The sequence below is a fragment of the Phaseolus vulgaris genome, chromosome 7, assembly GCF_051622355.1.
Source record: "Phaseolus vulgaris cultivar YP4 chromosome 7, ASM5162235v1, whole genome shotgun sequence".
NCBI lineage: Eukaryota > Viridiplantae > Streptophyta > Magnoliopsida > Fabales > Fabaceae > Phaseolus > Phaseolus vulgaris.
The window spans coordinates 415362-431995 of record NC_143504.1 but is presented as its reverse complement, the minus strand read 5'-3'; the positions used below and the strand labels follow the sequence as shown (position 1 = coordinate 431995).

The 16634-nt window shown below is 38.3% G+C and overlaps 4 protein-coding genes across 6 annotated transcripts; 1 reads left to right on the top strand and 3 right to left on the bottom strand.

Annotated features, from left to right (window-relative positions):
- Window positions 1–264: 264 nt before the first annotated feature.
- PNSL5 (cyclophilin 20-2) lies at window positions 265–2896 on the bottom strand. Its single transcript, XM_068633987.2, has 5 exons — window positions 2741–2896; window positions 2241–2654; window positions 2110–2164; window positions 1864–1949; window positions 265–568 (listed from the first exon to the last, which is right to left on the bottom strand). Exons 1-5 carry the CDS (start codon window positions 2828–2830, stop codon window positions 416–418), a joined length of 798 nt encoding a protein of 265 aa, XP_068490088.1. The 5' UTR covers window positions 2831–2896; the 3' UTR covers window positions 265–415.
- Window positions 2897–3195: 299 nt separating this feature from the next.
- Window positions 3196–9696, bottom strand: LOC137827710 (uncharacterized). 2 transcript variants are annotated; one of them, XM_068633983.2, is made up of 9 exons: window positions 9200–9696; window positions 8793–9124; window positions 7133–7282; window positions 6701–6844; window positions 5998–6154; window positions 5513–5685; window positions 4543–4598; window positions 4049–4151; window positions 3196–3425 (listed from the first exon to the last, which is right to left on the bottom strand). In XM_068633983.2, the coding sequence occupies exons 1-9, from the start codon at window positions 9402–9404 to the stop codon at window positions 3336–3338; spliced, it is 1410 nt and encodes a 469-aa protein (XP_068490084.1). In that variant the 5' UTR covers window positions 9405–9696; the 3' UTR covers window positions 3196–3335. The 2 variants fall into 2 exon arrangements, with proteins under 2 accessions (XP_068490084.1, XP_068490085.1); XM_068633984.2 differs by having other exon boundaries at window positions 8793–9092; window positions 9200–9482.
- Window positions 9664–11761, bottom strand: LOC137827706 (exocyst complex component EXO70C1). Its single transcript, XM_068633979.2, has one exon. The coding sequence runs from the start codon at window positions 11576–11578 to the stop codon at window positions 9776–9778; it is 1803 nt and encodes a 600-aa protein (XP_068490080.1). The 5' UTR covers window positions 11579–11761; the 3' UTR covers window positions 9664–9775.
- A 355-nt stretch (window positions 11762–12116) lies between these two features.
- PBS1 (Protein kinase superfamily protein) lies at window positions 12117–16634 on the top strand. 2 transcript variants are annotated; one of them, XM_068633981.2, is made up of 5 exons: window positions 12117–12553; window positions 12745–12959; window positions 13040–13229; window positions 15502–15893; window positions 16017–16634. In XM_068633981.2, exons 1-5 carry the CDS (start codon window positions 12391–12393, stop codon window positions 16473–16475), a joined length of 1419 nt encoding a protein of 472 aa, XP_068490082.1. In that variant the 5' UTR covers window positions 12117–12390; the 3' UTR covers window positions 16476–16634. The 2 variants fall into 2 exon arrangements, with proteins under 2 accessions (XP_068490082.1, XP_068490083.1); XM_068633982.2 differs by having other exon boundaries at window positions 12129–12553; window positions 12748–12959.

Genomic DNA, 16634 nt, shown 5'->3' with positions numbered 1-16634 from the left:
CTCTGATAAAATTATATGAAATTCTTCAAGGGCCGAGAAAAAATCTAAATCCGATCAAGATAACACAAAAATTGCTCAGAAAAAGTCTACCATAATTCACTAGCAATAATATTAAAATTGACCGTGAATATTATAGAAGGCTCTAATAATTCTCTTCACATCCATTTCCCCATCTGCATTTTGGTTTAAGGAGATACCATTCGAACAGGTATTAAAATTTTCAACTTAACAACAGCTCAAACAGTAATTCTACCAGAACACAGGTGACTGCTAAAAGTTTATTGGCTATGTATGAAAAAAGGTTACTTAAGTTCTCTTAAGAATAGTCGAACAAAATTTCCATAAAGCAGGAGTTTCTTCTCAATCTCAACAAGTTAATAAAAGGAAATGACCAACAAAATACACAAGAACCACCTCAAGCAATTGGAATCTCGCCACAGTCGATGATGGTCACGTTTTTCTTAGGACGGTCACCCCTATCTGTCTCCTGGGATTCGACCAACCTAACAATGTCCATGCCTTCCAAAACTTGGCCAAATACAACATGTCTTTGATCCAACCATGGTGTCTGCCAATTAATCAAATCAATTGGTTATTATATCAAAACCAAGGAACACGAATAATTTCAACCTCAGTTTACGAGATTAAGAGAATTAAGAGTTTTCTAACATTTCTTCAAATGTTAGGTTGTTGACACCATGTGGTTCTTTTAACTATAATTTATAATCAATGCTGTCAGGAAGAATCACTAGTTAAACCGTGAATAGCTCGATTTCGGGACCTTACAAATCTGCTCCCTAGCTGGATCATTAGTAAAATCCTAATCAGTGGGACCGTTGTAGTGGGATTGGAGCAAAATTGAGGGATCAGACTTCTTTCTGATCATGCGAGCTAGTTTGCCTGAAAGCATTTTAACCTTTATTTTATCCCTGAATCAGTTTGTTCTCTCCCATTATCAGACCTAAGAACCTTACACAGCCCACCCCATTCTCTCTGTCTCTTGGCCACTCCCTCCCATCTCTCTCAATCTCTAGGTTCTGATTACTGAATTTGTTTGTAGCTGTGCATTCAGACTAGCTGCGACTGTGCATACTGTCCATCCTGCACTCAGATCTCTCAAGTCTCTCAAGTCTTAACCCTCTCTCCCTGCTGCAATCGTGAATGCTAGTTGTGCTTCTACTGTATCAGCTGCACCAATAGATGAATTTGGTGTTCACATGCTTGAGAAAGTTGTGATGAGATTAATGAAGATGCAGCTGAGAATGTGTTGGAGGATGATTTTCCAGCAAACCTTATGTAATATCTACGTGACTAGTTACGACTCTGATGTTGTCATTTATGGTTTTCTTTTTCATATTTTCTAAGTATATATCTACATATATATTAGTATAAATGTAAAACTTTACATTTTGGTAAGATCCTACGATCCTACATTTATGATCTTGCATCCCCTCTTGATCCTAAGTAGAATGGCAATCTTGACAACATTGATTATCATATATCTAAAATTGCTATTTTCTACATTTGGGGTTTTCACGGATGAAATCAATGATTTTAAACATAATTTCACAGAATAATATGCAAAGCTTAGCAAATGTTAATCACGATTAAAAAAAGGCTCATTTGAAATGCATACGTAAAAGTTGCCAATAAAGTTAGAAGTTGATATGAGTTGCAGAACAAGCGTGCTTGTTTTGTAAAGGCAGGAATCTTTAAAAGCTAAAACAGTCTTCGTGTTAATGTAGCACAGTCGTTCATTGAAAGACAACATTGTGGCTCAAACTTATCTGTCTAGGTGCGGTGGCTTGGTGTTTCATTAGAAGAACATGGATAATTGGAAATATAGAAGACGAGGATATATACCTTGACAGTGCATATGAAAAACTGACTCCCATTTGTGTTGGGACCTGCATTTGCCATGCTAACAACCCCGGGTCCAGTATGAGACACTGGAGATATTGTAGATACGAGTATTATTAATATATATTTGCAATATAAATAACATTCAGATTAATATATGAGAAGAGGTTGCAGTGGCATTTGTTTAATAATACAAATAAGAATAAGAATAAGAAAAGGTTGGATAAAGTAAGGGAGTGAGGGACTGACAAACAAAATTCTCATCTTTGAAAGTGCGACCATATATACTTTTGCCTCCAGTTCCCTGGAATATACGATGGTTAGAAAATAATTAGAATGGGAAAATGGGAAAGAGAAGATAGATAGAGATAGATAGATACATTTCCTTTGTCAAAATCGCCTCCTTGAATCATGAAATCCTTGATGACACGATGGAAGGAAGAGCCCTTATAGCCAAAGCCCTTCTCTCCGGTGCAGAGGGCGCGGAAGTTCTCAGCTGTTTGGGGAACATCGTCGCCATACAGTCCAATCACAACCCTTCCCACAAGCTTCCCAACTGGATTTCCGATACCGATGTCGAAGAACACTTTCTGAGTAACTTTGGCCTGAACAATTGCGTCCTCCCCCGAAGAAGAAGAACTCGCCCGAACCCTCAAACCCCTTCCAACGGCCCTTTCTCTCACACTCAATGTCACTCCATAACAACCGCCAAACCCAGACCCCCGCCTCCTAAGCTTGAGGTTATTAGGATTAGGGTTAGGAAGGTGCAAACCTTTGATTTCTCCAAAATTTGACTGACAACACAAACACAAGCGAATCACATCATAAATCATAAACAATAATAATGTTGAATTGAACCGAGAGCAAGGGTAGTGATTACCAGTCTCAGTGAGGGAGTCGAAGATGCAAATGCAGCTGCCATGGATTGAGTCTGCAACTGCCACTGCCACTCTAACAACATATATATCATTATCCCACCGCATTTCTCAAACTCTATTCCGTCACCACACAAATTACTATCCTATCCCTTCCACCCCAAATTTACACATTTATCTCATTACAACGAATATCTTCAAAAATATCATTTCTTTTTTATTTTATTCACAACTTTTTTAAGCTTTTATTTTAGTCCTGTTACTTCAAATATTTGCTTTATTCTTTTTATATACACTATTTTTACTCCTTTTAGTTATCGTCGTTGATTTTTTTTTTTTAAATAAAATAGTTAATAAACTGTTTAATTGATAAATACATTGGTGAAGTTTTTTTGTTCTTTTGGTAATCCAATCTCTCCCTTGACCACGAGTTTCATGGCGGGTTTACAGAGTCACGTCATGCATGCATGCGGCAGTGTCATATACATATGCTTATATCATCATCCATACAATTAAGTTCATTGGATACTGTACTGTCTACACATTATTTCCTGTGTTGCATCAGACGCTTATCATAGAGAATGTATTGAGAAGCAACTCTCAAATCATGTTCATTCTGCTTCGTAATGTTATGCCTGCCCTCTTCAGAAGTTCAACAGAAGCCTCTTTTGCCTTCAAAATAACTTCTTCCTGTCACCATGGACAATACAAATTAAACTTCTCTAGTCACGATTAATGAAAAAACACCAAACACGTGCCCAATTCAAATCAAATATAATTCTTAAGTCTATATGATTTTTTTTTTCTACGTTTTATCGAGTGAAATTATGTGTGCGTTTGCGTGTCAAGTTCAAGAACAAAGTAGAGGAAACGGAACGAGTAAGAAATACTTATCTCAAGGCATGCAAATAGGCGATAGCGGAAGCCTTTCTTATGTTTTAGTTTTTTTAAAAAAACAATTAAATAATTCTAGAAAACATAAAAAAAAATCAAGAGCAATTATACGTTAAAAATTAATAGATTTATAATAAATTAAATTTGTTTTTTAATTAATATGAAATGATTTTTGTATATTTACCTATTTTTCACTCACCCAAAGAAATTGAGTTTTTAATTTTCATTTTTAACCAGTCAAACAACACATTTATTCTACTCTAATTATCTTTTTTTTTATCCTTTCTTCTTATTCCTGCTTAATTTCTTATTCAAATAATGTGTTTGTTCATTCAGCTAACTATTATAATTGAATGGATTCTCAATCTAATATAGAATTGATTCACACTCTACATAAGAAAAATTATCCAATAAATTACCTCGTCCACGTTTATAATCTTCTTGTTCTTCATTATCCATGAGCCATTGCACATGACAGATACCACATTTTCTGATCGCATGCAATACACTAAGCTGGAAATGCTGCATATTGTGTAGACAGTAAATGTACTAACTCGAAAAGGTCTTTGAATGGTGTGATAGTAAAGATAGATGAATGCAGCCAGCCAAGATTGCAATTGAAAGGAATTTTCGCTGCATAGCCTCATAATGGTTTTATGTAATGCATGATCATAACATAATTTCATAAGAGCACAAGATCATAATCTTGGATGTGCAGATAACAAACGAGAATAAATTCTATCCCAACATCGAGATGAAACCATGAAAAGTATAATTATTTATTACTTTACCTTCATCATAAAAATTGATAACTTCTCATAAAACGAATCCAAACACACTGGTCGTCTAACTCAATAATTCATTAAAAAGTCTGTATATTAACTTAAGTACCAAGTATGTGATGGGTTCGTACCAGTCATGAACAGGAACCATAGGCCAAGAGGAAGGATTGACTACAACAATGTCCGCCTATTAAATGACGATTACAAACACTGTCAGCTTGGGTCCCATGCAAAGAAATATTAAAAGAATGATAATAAACACTTCATTAATAATAATCATCTTCAATTAAAAGGGAATGCAACTTATCTAAAGAGTCAGTTATAAAAGCTATTAAATATTAACAGGGAGATCCAATAAAACTACTCAAGATGTAAGACAAAAATTAGGAAATATCATACTTTAAATTGGTTGAGAAAATTACAAATTTTTATGATAAAATAATATTAATAAAGATTCAGAAGATAGCAGAACAACTAACTAGGGTTTATAAAATACATCTCTCATTATAAACAAATACACTTTAAGAGTTATAAGAGGTTTGTACACCTCAGGCTATAAGCCAGGACAAGGCACTCGAGGTTTATACACCTCACAGGCTATAAGTCAGGACACAGTACGCGATATTTGTACACCTCATAAGCATTTTGACAACGGAAGCCAGAAAAGATGTCAATATAACATTTGTCCAATTGAATGCAATAGGTTTCCCGCAATATTTTCATCTTTTCGATCCTTACTTTGTTCCCTTTTTTTTCACCTCAAGGTTCATATGATATTTTAAAATTTCCTATTTATTTTCAGTTCACTACTTTGCAAACCGAAATGTCGTAATTATCAATAGATATAAAAAAAATGTCATGTTGCAATTGTGCTTTATGCAAATTAAAATATACCAAGGATCAAATACAATGAATTATCCCCACACCACAACTCTCTACTTTGAATTCAAATGTGTAACACTATAAGCTGTGTCCAACAAAGAGAAATCCCGCATTTAGTCCCAATTAACATGGGAAGATTTTAACAGAAAGAAAAAAGTTCACAGGGGAATAGAAAATCATAATAATTACAATTTACGAATGACGTGAACCAATACCAACCTTTTTCCCAACCTCAAGAGAACCTAGTTCATCATCCCATAATACCGACTTTGCACCATTAACTGTAACCATTCTAAGAATCGTTTCAGCGGGCAATGCAGTTGGATCTGTAGTTCCATTAGCATAAACTTCCCGTCCTTTATTGATTAGAGAAGCTAGGTACATTTCATCAACTGCAAATATAATTTGGAAATGAAAATTTCAACCCAGTAAAAAGTGTACATTTTCCATGCGGCAAGAGACTTCCACCATTTCACGTTCAGGTGAGGGTTTGGTTTACATAATCTTAGATGAACCTATCCTGCCTATTGGGCTGATAGGTTGCTTCTGTGGTCTATTTAATAGTATATTGAAAATAAAAGTTCTTCACATAACAAACTAAGCATGGGCCAGCTAAATTGTAAATACTAATGCAGAATTATTGAATCTAGTTCAATCATAAAAACAAGTAAAAAAGAATTCAAAAGTTTAGAGTTAAGATGAACCAATGCTCATGCGATTGTTTGATGGGGCCCCATCAGTTCCCAGGGAGACACAAATGCCAGCATCAAGCATCTCCCTTACAGGTGCAAATCCAAGCATTCGCATTGCAGCAGCAGGACAGTGGGACACTTTGACCCCTGATCTTGAAAGAAGAGATATCTGAAAAAATGTTATGCAGGGATAATTACTGTTTATCACACTAGCTAGAGGATTGCTTACCATTGCAACAAACTTTTAAATGTGGCGGAGGAAAGGTAAGTTCAAATCCAGATTCCTCTTTTGTCTTTCCATTTAAAAAATAAGTTGGAATCAAATCCTTATAATGGGAAAGAGTAATATGTCTGCCTAAGTACAAAGAAGGATTTGGTTTCGACCCAAAATCCATTGTATAGGGGAAAAAATATCAACAAGAGTCTCAATTTTATTGTGGGAAATCAGTCTCTCAAGTACCAGGTGGAAGATATCCAGAGAAACCCATAACATGTGGACTGAACCCAGCCAAATGAGATTGGGAGTTAAAAGGTGTCAAATACGAACATACTTCGTTGGGGTGCAAATCAAGAAATAAACAGTCATGGGTGTTTGCTTGCATATCAGCATCACCCAAAATTGAACTCACCACAAGTTAGACAATAATAGAAATTTAAGAACTAAATTAGGTTTTGTTGAAAGGGAATAATCATGTTTAAAGAGGCAAAAATTTACCTCGTTATTATCAATCCAAACTGAGTGAGCTGCTAGCAGATTGCTTTGTAGGAAATCTATCTTGTCCAAGTATGTAACAGTTCCGTGATCTACTTTGTGAACATCCCTGACCAGTTGGTTCTCATATGGTATCTCTGCAACATGCTAACAGTTTTGCAAATTCAAGTAAATGTCAGGCGAGGACATTGGTGGATATGTATTGAGCTAGCTAGTTTAATACACCATTTGCTATTAGTTGAGTATGAATAAAAAATAAGTGGTAGTGATTTAGAACTCCTCCCATTATTATATAGGCCACTTTGAATTGTCAAATTAATGTTATTGATGAAAGCAGTCCCAACCCAACTCGATCTAAAGTTAAAGAATGAAGTTTTGGTTATGTTGTTCATATTTTTCTGCAAAAGGTCTGGTAGAAAGAAAAGGAGTGGGTACCATGTGAATTCCAGTTTTGAGCTGTGCTGCAGCATCTCTTGTTTGAATAAGCAAGTGAGGAGTAGAGTTCATGATTTGCCGTATTCCGAACCAGATTCTGATGCGGCCTTCGCTTGTGTTGTGGTACTTGTCATAATTATCCTTTTGAGACTGCATATCAGAAGAAATCAAGAGTAAAGTAATTTGCGAAATGAAATGGATTAGTTTGGGGTAGAGGAGACAGACAGTGTTAGAGGTATACTTTTCTCTGTTTTCAGTATCCAGTTAGTTTCTTTTTAGTTAATAGTTTGTGAACAGCTATATTTATTATTGTAGTTGACAGTTGTAGTTTATTACTACAGAACAACCATCCATTATGCAGTACTCCTCTATCCATATATATGGGCTTTAGTAAGCAGTTCACTCACTTTTGTAATTTTCATTAAGTGATGAATCGTATTACTTGTCAGTTTCAGTATGGCAATGCAGAGATAGTTGATACTTTTTCTTAGCTTCTGCCAAATCTATCCCTTTTTAGCCTATGTGTCCAATAGATCCTAACTTCTAATTCTGAACCATGCCAAACCCATTGTACCACGTTGTCACTCTACGCTGACTCACTCTAAGTCCGGTATTGTTCAACCCAGGGTTATTCCATCTCTCCATGTTTCCAATGTGGAACCAAACTGTGTTAAAATTGCCTTGCAGGATACAAAGTGGTTTGGTGCTATGCAAGATGAATTTCTTGCTCTTCAATGGAATAAGACCTGGTCTTTAGTTCCTCTTTCACCTAATTTTCATACTATTGGTTGTAAATGGGTGTTTTGTGTTAAGGAAAACCGAAATGGGACTGTTCATAAATATAAAGCTTGATTAGTTGCCATTTGCCCCAGTTACAATATGTTTCAACTGTAATGAGACTTTATCTTCAGTTATACAACATGTCTCCTTTTGCTTATTCTAATTCTTGTCATTACTTACAAGTGGTCTTTGTTTCAGTTACATGTTGACAGTGTCTTTCTTAATGAAAAGGTTTACATTACCCAACCTCCAGGTTTTGAAAATAAAGATACTTTGGTTTGTCGGCTTCAGAAAACTACCTTACTGCAATTTTCTTAGCATTGAAGTGCACCCATACTCCAATGGCACTCTTGTTATGACAGAAACAAAATATATAAAGGATTTTCTCGTCCAGCAAATATTCTTGAAGCAAAGCCTATATCTTCTCCTGTGTCTTTTGGTTTTAAACTCTCAAAACAGGGTGCTGATTTTCTTCTTGGCCCATCTTTTTCTATAGGTATGTTGTTGGTGCTCTTCTAGCCAAGCAGCTTGTGGTGCAGCATATTCCTGGTCTAGATCAATGGACTGATTTACTAACCAAGCCGTTTTTACCACAAAGAGTTATTTTTCTTAGGTCCAAGCTCAAGGTGGTTGAGTTGCCTATTGTTTCACATCCACCTTGAGCTTGTGGGGGGTGTTAGAGATAAAGTTTTCTATGTTTTTGGTAATATCTCGTCTATTTATTTTCAGTGAACAGTTTCTGAACAGCTACAGTTATTATTGTAGTTTGTCATTATGCAATGCTTGTGTAATTTTGTAAGATGTTGACTCAGTTTTGTAATTTTGAGTGAACAATGAATGATATTAGTTGTGTAGTGAGTTTGAATAGAGAGAGGGAGACCTGAATGCAGTGATCCGTGGTTCGAGTGGCCCAGGATGGTGGCAAACCGTGGCCAGAGTCCATGGTGGACTGGGTTAAACAAGCTCGAAGACCCAGTAAGCTGACTGCTCGAGCCATTCCGGAAACATGTTGACCCCCAGCTTCAGCAAAACAGGTTACGCCGCAGTGAATGAGTTCGATTCCGCAAAGCAAAGTAGAGAGGTAAGAATCGTGTTGGGTCATGTTGGATTCGTAAGGCCAGATGCGGTCATGCAACCAGGTCATCAAGTCCACATCATCGGCTATGCCTCTCGCCAGTTGCTGCGAAGTATGCACGTGGGTGTTAATAAATCCTGCATCATTTCAATTTTCATTTCATTTCATACCAACATCAAACCCAAAAACACAGTCAAAGAGAGAGCCAGAACCAGGGAGCAAGATATGGCCGCTGAGATCGATGATGTGTTCGGCCACACCAGAAAATTGAGCAAGAATTTCAGCAGATTGTCCAATTGCTTTGATTCTATCTCCTTCGATCACGATTCCCCCGTCCCTAAACACTCGCTGCTCCTCGTCCATGGTTATCACCATAGCACCGTGCAGCACACTCACCACCTCCCTCTCTCTCTCCATCTCCAAAATCCCTTTCTCCTCTCTACGTTACTGTATTCTACAAAAATATACGGATACTTCTTTTTTTTATTCTTTTCTGTTGGGCTATCTAAAACCTCACATAAAATAAAACACCAGTTTTTAATTTTTTAAAATAAATAATAAATTAAATTAAAATTAGAATGTAAATAACGCTTGTATATTGTAAAGTTAAAAATAATATAATTTTTTGAGGAAAATAAAATGAACTAAGAGGAAAATAACGATGAACATTACAGGAGGAGAAGGAAGATTTGTAACGTATGAGAAAAACAAATGGTATAGTTTGAGAGTATTTACATATAGAGTGTGGTAAAATGAAGATAATGTAAGAATGTGGATGATGTTGATGTTCATGTCCTCCTTCGAGACATGGAGGCACTGTTACCAGCAAAGAAATCATCAATCAAAAGCTCAATGTCGTCGGGGTTGTACTTGATGTACTTGTCAATGTGTCTGGTTGATACAAGATATTGTTTGAATCTTCCGACGAAGGAGCGGTAGGCGGGGATGACCAGAGCGCTGACGGAAACCCTGAGTTCCGACTGCAGTTGCTGGTCGCTCACCAACCAACAACTCTGGCACTTGTGTATCTCTTCAAACATCCGATTGAAGCATTTGAACCTTTCCTTCACAAGCTGTTTCGACACCTTGTTCCCACTCACCTGCAGCCCCTCCGGCTTCAGGCACTGCACCACCTTACTCCACGTTTCCCTCTGATAACACTTGTGGTACAGCCTCAGACCCGATTGCCTCCTCCGGCACCAATTGTCTCCCATCAGTTCATGCAGCTCCTCACACCCTTTCACCTTCTGAACTATGTATCTCCCGTTGTTCATCATAAAAAAATACCTCAGAGCTTCGTCCTTGTACAACGCCGATTTCCTTTCCACATTTGCATCCAATAGCTCCATTATCTTCATCAACTGCACTGCAAAACCCGAATTCTTCTCCTTCTCTACATCTCCCCCTTCCTCCACCTCCCCACATTTCTCACTCTCATTTCTCCGTTTTCCTTGCTCAAACACCTCCTCCAACGTATCCTTGTACTCGCATGCATATTTTAGATAGTTCATAACATAACGAGTCAAAGGGTGCACTGCACCGTTCGGAACAGGAATCCTTTCGTTGTCGTTCTTGATCGAGTTCTTCAGATCACAGAACATGGCCACAATAGCCTCCACTATCCTGTCCTTTGCGGCGTCTGTCTCGTACACCAGCTCCTTAGCGCCCGACTCCAGAAAGGAGCCCCCGACAATCTCTTCCCTCAGAGTCTCGTACATATCAAGAAATTTGAAGAGCTTCTCCGTGGTCCATTTCGTCAGAACAGCGCCATGCGCAAAGTTGAGCAAATGGATGATGACTTGTCGTGCAAGATCGCAGAACAAGTTTTGAGATACAGAGGGATGGTCGGGGAAGATGGATTCGTAAAGCCTCCGTTCAGACTGGAAAAGCACGGTGGTGCAGTGCCAAACGACTTGATTCCACGTTGCGATTTCGGGTCCGAGAGATTCCCATGGCATTTTATACAAATCTTCCATTCTGGTGCTCCCGAATCCAAATGTTTGGAGCGAGGTTCTGAAAGCAGTCCGCCTGAAATTGGCAAAGGCCAAGTAGCACTCGATGTGGTAGCCGGCTGCGATCATGGCGGTGGCGATCTTGTTGAGAGTAGAAATCTTTTGGGGAGAGAAATTAAAAGGGTCTTGGATGTGATGATCGTGTAGGGGTGGCCTGGGGGAGTGGGTATCGGGATATGCAGAGAGGTAGGAAGGAGAACTAAAGGAGAGGGATTTGTTGGGTGGTTTCGTTTTGGGGTCCTGATGTAGAAGAAGAGAAGAAAGACGTTTCTCTAACAGGGACATTGCTTTTTCAAGGACTAAGGCAATCTCGTCCAACTCATGGGAGGCGAAAACAGAGGAGGTGGAGGAGGAGGTGGAGGAGGTGGAGGAGGCGGTGGAGATGCGATCCACCATGTCTAGGAATTGCAAGAAGGAATTGTCCTCTTCTTCCGCCTCCTCATCCTCCCCAACAAACTTGCTCCTCCCGCTGTTGTATCTATCCACCATACGCTCCAAATGTTTGGCGAGCGCAGGGACGTCATCTGCAGGAGCAGCAGCATCTTCCACCTCATTCTTTGTTGATGATGACATCTCCATTGCCTCTTCACATTAACGTTCAATCTCTGTATTTGTTCTTGTTATCATCCCCAGAGTCCAGGTGATAGGATTTCTCTTCATTATTTTCTTCATTTCACTGCAACCAAACCACTTGGCTACGTTCTCCATCTCATCTCCTAATTATTATGTTTCCTATTTTGCTGCTACGGCATTCCGTTCTTTCTGCTCTTTTCTCTTCTGTACCTTTCCCTCTCAAAACTTTCACTATTTTATTACCCTACCCTACACAATTATCTTCACATGTTTCCCTTTTTATGTCAAAGTCAATTTTATATAATTCGATTTTTCATCTCACCACTCAACATCACTTAATCAAATTCCGATTTATTAAAATAACAGAAATTATAATTAGTATTTGAGAGATTTAACTAAAATATAGGAAATTATAATTGAGTTTTTAAGAAAATAATAGGTTTTTAATTTGGTAAGTATTTATGACAGTGTCGCAGTTTTGTTATTTGTGGATTATTTTTGTCTTTTTTGTATAAAAATATTTAATATTTAATATATATAGGATAGAAGGCAAGGCAATTAAATGGGTGTTTGTTCTGGCAGTGGCGGAGTGGGAGTTCCTAGACAAGGTGTGAAAGTGGAACCACTAACTTAACTTGTACGCGCTTAACCAAACAACCCAAACTCTCTCTTCTTCTTCTTCTTCTTCTCTTCTTCTTCTTCTTCCAACCACTTTGTTACGCAAATTTATTCTTTCAACCACTTTGGATTGGATTGGATTTGGAGATGAGGCTTTGACTGATTGAGTGCTTCTGCGTGTGGCTGAGGAGGAAATTGGAATGGGTTGCTTTTCTTGTTTTGATTCCAGGGAAGACGAGAAGCTGAATCCCAATCCTCACCAGGAAAACCATCAGCATCATCTTCATCATCAGCATCATCATCACGATCATGATCTTAATCCCCCTATCCCCTCTCGTATTTCCAGACTGCCCTCTGCCGCTGGTTAGTTCCTTTTTTCTTTTTTACTTGATCTGATCTCACGAACCACATTTAAATCAGATCCCGTTTTATTCCATCACATCACGTCACATCACGCATCCTTTTCTCTATATCCTAATTTCTTATTCAATTCAACTATTCGGCATCATCTCACTTTCGGACACACCTCTTTCTGCTTAATTTGCTTTGTTTAGCAGGAGCAGACAAGCTACTCTCGTCAACTAATGGCAATGCTAATAATGGTGACTCCAAAAGGGAATTGGCTATTCTCAAGGACGGAAACATTGCCGCTCAAACTTTCACATTCCGTGAGCTAGCCGCCGCAACCAAAAATTTCAGGCCCCAATCCTTTTTGGGGGAAGGTGGTTTCGGAAGGGTCTACAAGGGCCGCCTTGAAACCACTGGTCAGGTAATACACCTCCTTCTACTCACTGCTTACTTCACCTTTTCACTTCTCACATTTCTTCCTTTACCTTTTTACCTCTCCAGGCTGTGGCTGTTAAACAGTTAGACAGAAACGGTCTTCAGGGCAACCGGGAATTCCTCGTGGAGGTTCTCATGCTCAGTCTTCTACACCACCCTAATCTTGTCAGTCTCATTGGATACTGTGCGGATGGGGACCAACGCCTCTTAGTTTATGAGTTTATGCCATTGGGATCATTGGAAGACCACCTTCATGGTATTCTTCTTTTTCATTCCTCCCAATTCAATCTTTCAATTTCTCTTTTTTATTTTTGTTCCGTATTTGATAATTAGTATTCTCTTTTTGGAATATCCTGAGAACCAAGATCACTGGCTATTACTTTTGAAACTATGAGATTCTCATTAGTATCTGTGCCGTCTTTATGCTGTAGTACTAATACATTGTGGGATAGGATTATATCTATGGTTCAGGATTTCTTACCAAAGACGTACGCACGCGTGTTACATAATCTAACATCTGTACTCAAATTATGCTTTACTCTAAATTACTACTATATATTTTGCAGTACAGAAAAGTATAATTTAATGCTTTAAAGCGAATATCTGTACTGAAATTAAACCCTGTAGTAATCAGTGTATTCTAGGACATACTTGGCTTTTCTATCTTAGAATCTCGTTTCTCGTTGCAAGGTAACCTTGTATAAGTTCTTGTGCATTTGCCTCTACAGTCTGTTTGATTTTCTTTCATACATATAAAGAAAATTTCCCTTTCGGTGATTTGAACTACCCACATCTTCTTGGTCTAGAACTTCTTATGGTGATAAAGAATTGTCTGTAGAGTTTTGGCCTTTCATAGGAACACCGATGCTGCTATGATCATCATATTATGTGCTTTTGGTTATTATTTTCTATCTTTGCCTCTATAAAGTATATGGTTGTAGCTGTTACGAATTCTTGATTTTTCCATTTCACTGTCGTTAAAGTTTCATCTGTCTCGAGGAAGTATCATATTGATTTGAGCAAGCAGTTTGCTCAATAAATCATCTGCAGCACTGATCGAGATCATTTTTTGTGCTTGTGGAGCCAGGCTTTTTGATAGAGAAAACTAAATAATAAATATCCGCTCAGTCTGAAAAAAATTAAGAGCCTAATTCTTCCTCCACAATTATGTGAAAATAAAAACAAAATTAAAATTAAATAAAACTTTTGTCCAACAAGTCATTTGTCCAAATGATATTGGACTTGTTCCGTTAAACAATGTATCTTCAAGTTTTGTGATTGTAAAAAACGTGTTTGGGAGGGGAGATTCGAGGAAAAGTAGCCAGCCAAGTTCCCCAACAAATATTAGTCGTCAGCCACCAGGTTTCCCAATGGAAATTTGTCAGCGGTGAAACCTGAGACAAATTCCTATTATTATTATTAAGACAGGGGGGGGGGGGGTCTCTGACGGACCTAATTAATACTACTTTTTTGTTCAGAGTCAAGTTTGGCCGGGATGCCCCTTAGGAATTTCTACAACAAGTAAACTATATTTGTTGTTTTAGTTTTACTAGAGATGCTCGCAGGATGTGAATAAAATTTGAAAGACCCATGATAAGAACCTTGGGAAAACCAATGTTGCAAAAGCCAGTTGTTGTTTGGAGAATCCGAAACCTTATAAATCCCACATTAGGATCTCGTACTTTCAACGTGGGACTCAAGTCTTAGACCTTGCAATTGGATCTTAACATCCGACCATGCTCTGCAGCCCTAGTAACACTCGCTAGGCTAAGGCGAACATTGCAGTGTCGACTTCACCACCCATACCAATTTGGTAGAACCCACTGGGATTCTTCCTTGCTGTTGGGGCTTTGAGAGACCAACAAATCTCCAATATTTCAAATGCCTAAGTTATCGTTGTTCAGTAATGATTCCTCATCCTCTCTTTTTGTTGAAGAGGCAACCTGAAACAGGGAGCTAAATCTTGTCCAAAATAAGGAAATAAGATAAGTAAATAATCCTATCTAGAATAAGAAAACATTAAGATATTATTTAACACACTCACTCATTCAATGCATGGACTCTAATAAGCTATCATTCTTGTAAAATAAAGACTTCACAAACTCAATCATATAATTCTTAGTTTTGTTTTTTTAATATTTCTGCTTAAGTTGTTTTATCTATTTCAGTTGTCACACTAAAGTTTACTTTTCACCATGAACCATAGATATGCTATGAAGTGGCTCTGGCTGTTCAAATCTGAAGCCTTTTGTAATAAAGCCAAATCATTTAGACTATCTTTCCATGTTATTGCTAGCTATGGAAAAGGAATATGATACGTCTGATGATGTCATAACCATTCTATAGTCTCCTAGAAATGTTTCCATTTTGCCTTGTCATCATCTTATATGCCTTCTGATGATTGATTAGCTTCTCCAAACTTTGGTTAGAGTGGAGAATAAATGGCTTGTCTTTTACATTACTGCTTTCTTAGACATAATGAGTTATGTTGATTTAAATATAACTGTTATTTATGGACTTGAGTGCAGATCTTCCCCCGGATAAGGAACCATTGGATTGGAACACCAGGATGAAAATAGCTGCTGGGGCAGCAAAAGGATTGGAATACCTACACGACAAAGCAAATCCTCCGGTCATTTATAGAGATTTCAAATCGTCGAACATATTACTTGACGAAGGTTATCATCCAAAGCTTTCGGACTTTGGTCTTGCAAAGCTGGGTCCAGTTGGTGACAAATCACACGTTTCCACCCGTGTGATGGGAACTTATGGTTACTGTGCCCCAGAATATGCTATGACTGGACAGCTGACTGTGAAGTCTGATGTATATAGTTTTGGGGTAGTCTTCTTGGAGCTGATTACTGGGCGTAAAGCCATTGACAGCACCCGACCCCATGGAGAACAAAACCTTGTGACATGGGTAGTCGTCTAATCTTTCCTTGTGTTTTATTTTATTTGTTTGGCTTGCATTACATTAACTTATGCATACTTAACAACAGTAGGGTGGTAATGTAATGATGGTTTTATATATATGTTGGATCAGGCACGCCCACTGTTCAATGACCGGAGGAAGTTTCCGAAGTTAGCTGATCCAGAGCTGCATGGACGATATCCCATGCGGGGTCTTTACCAAGCTCTAGCTGTGGCATCAATGTGCATTCAAGAACAGGCTGCAGCGCGTCCTCTGATTGGGGATGTGGTGACAGCCCTTTCTTTTCTAGCGAACCAGGCATATGAGCATAAGGGAGGTGGTGATGATAAAAGGAACAGAGATGATCAAGGTGGAAGAATATTGAAAAATGAGCAAGGTGGAGGATCTGGAAGGAGATGGGATTTGGAAGGGAGTGAGAAAGATGAGTCCCCACGTGAAACTGCAAGGATTTTAAACAACAGGGATCTTGATAGAGAACGTGCAGTGGCTGAAGCCAAGATGTGGGGAGAGAATTGGAGGGAGAAAAGACGACAAAGTGCCCAGGGCAGTTTTGATGCTTCTAATGCCTAGTCTCTCTCCATTGTACAATTCCCATCACCCTCTTCTGTGTCTTCCATGCACTAAGTTTTATTTTATGTATCTTTCATTTACCTCCTGCACGCGAACATATTGGACTTGGACTTGGAGAGTGTACATTATTTGCCACAAGTAGGAGGTTAAGTTTGATAA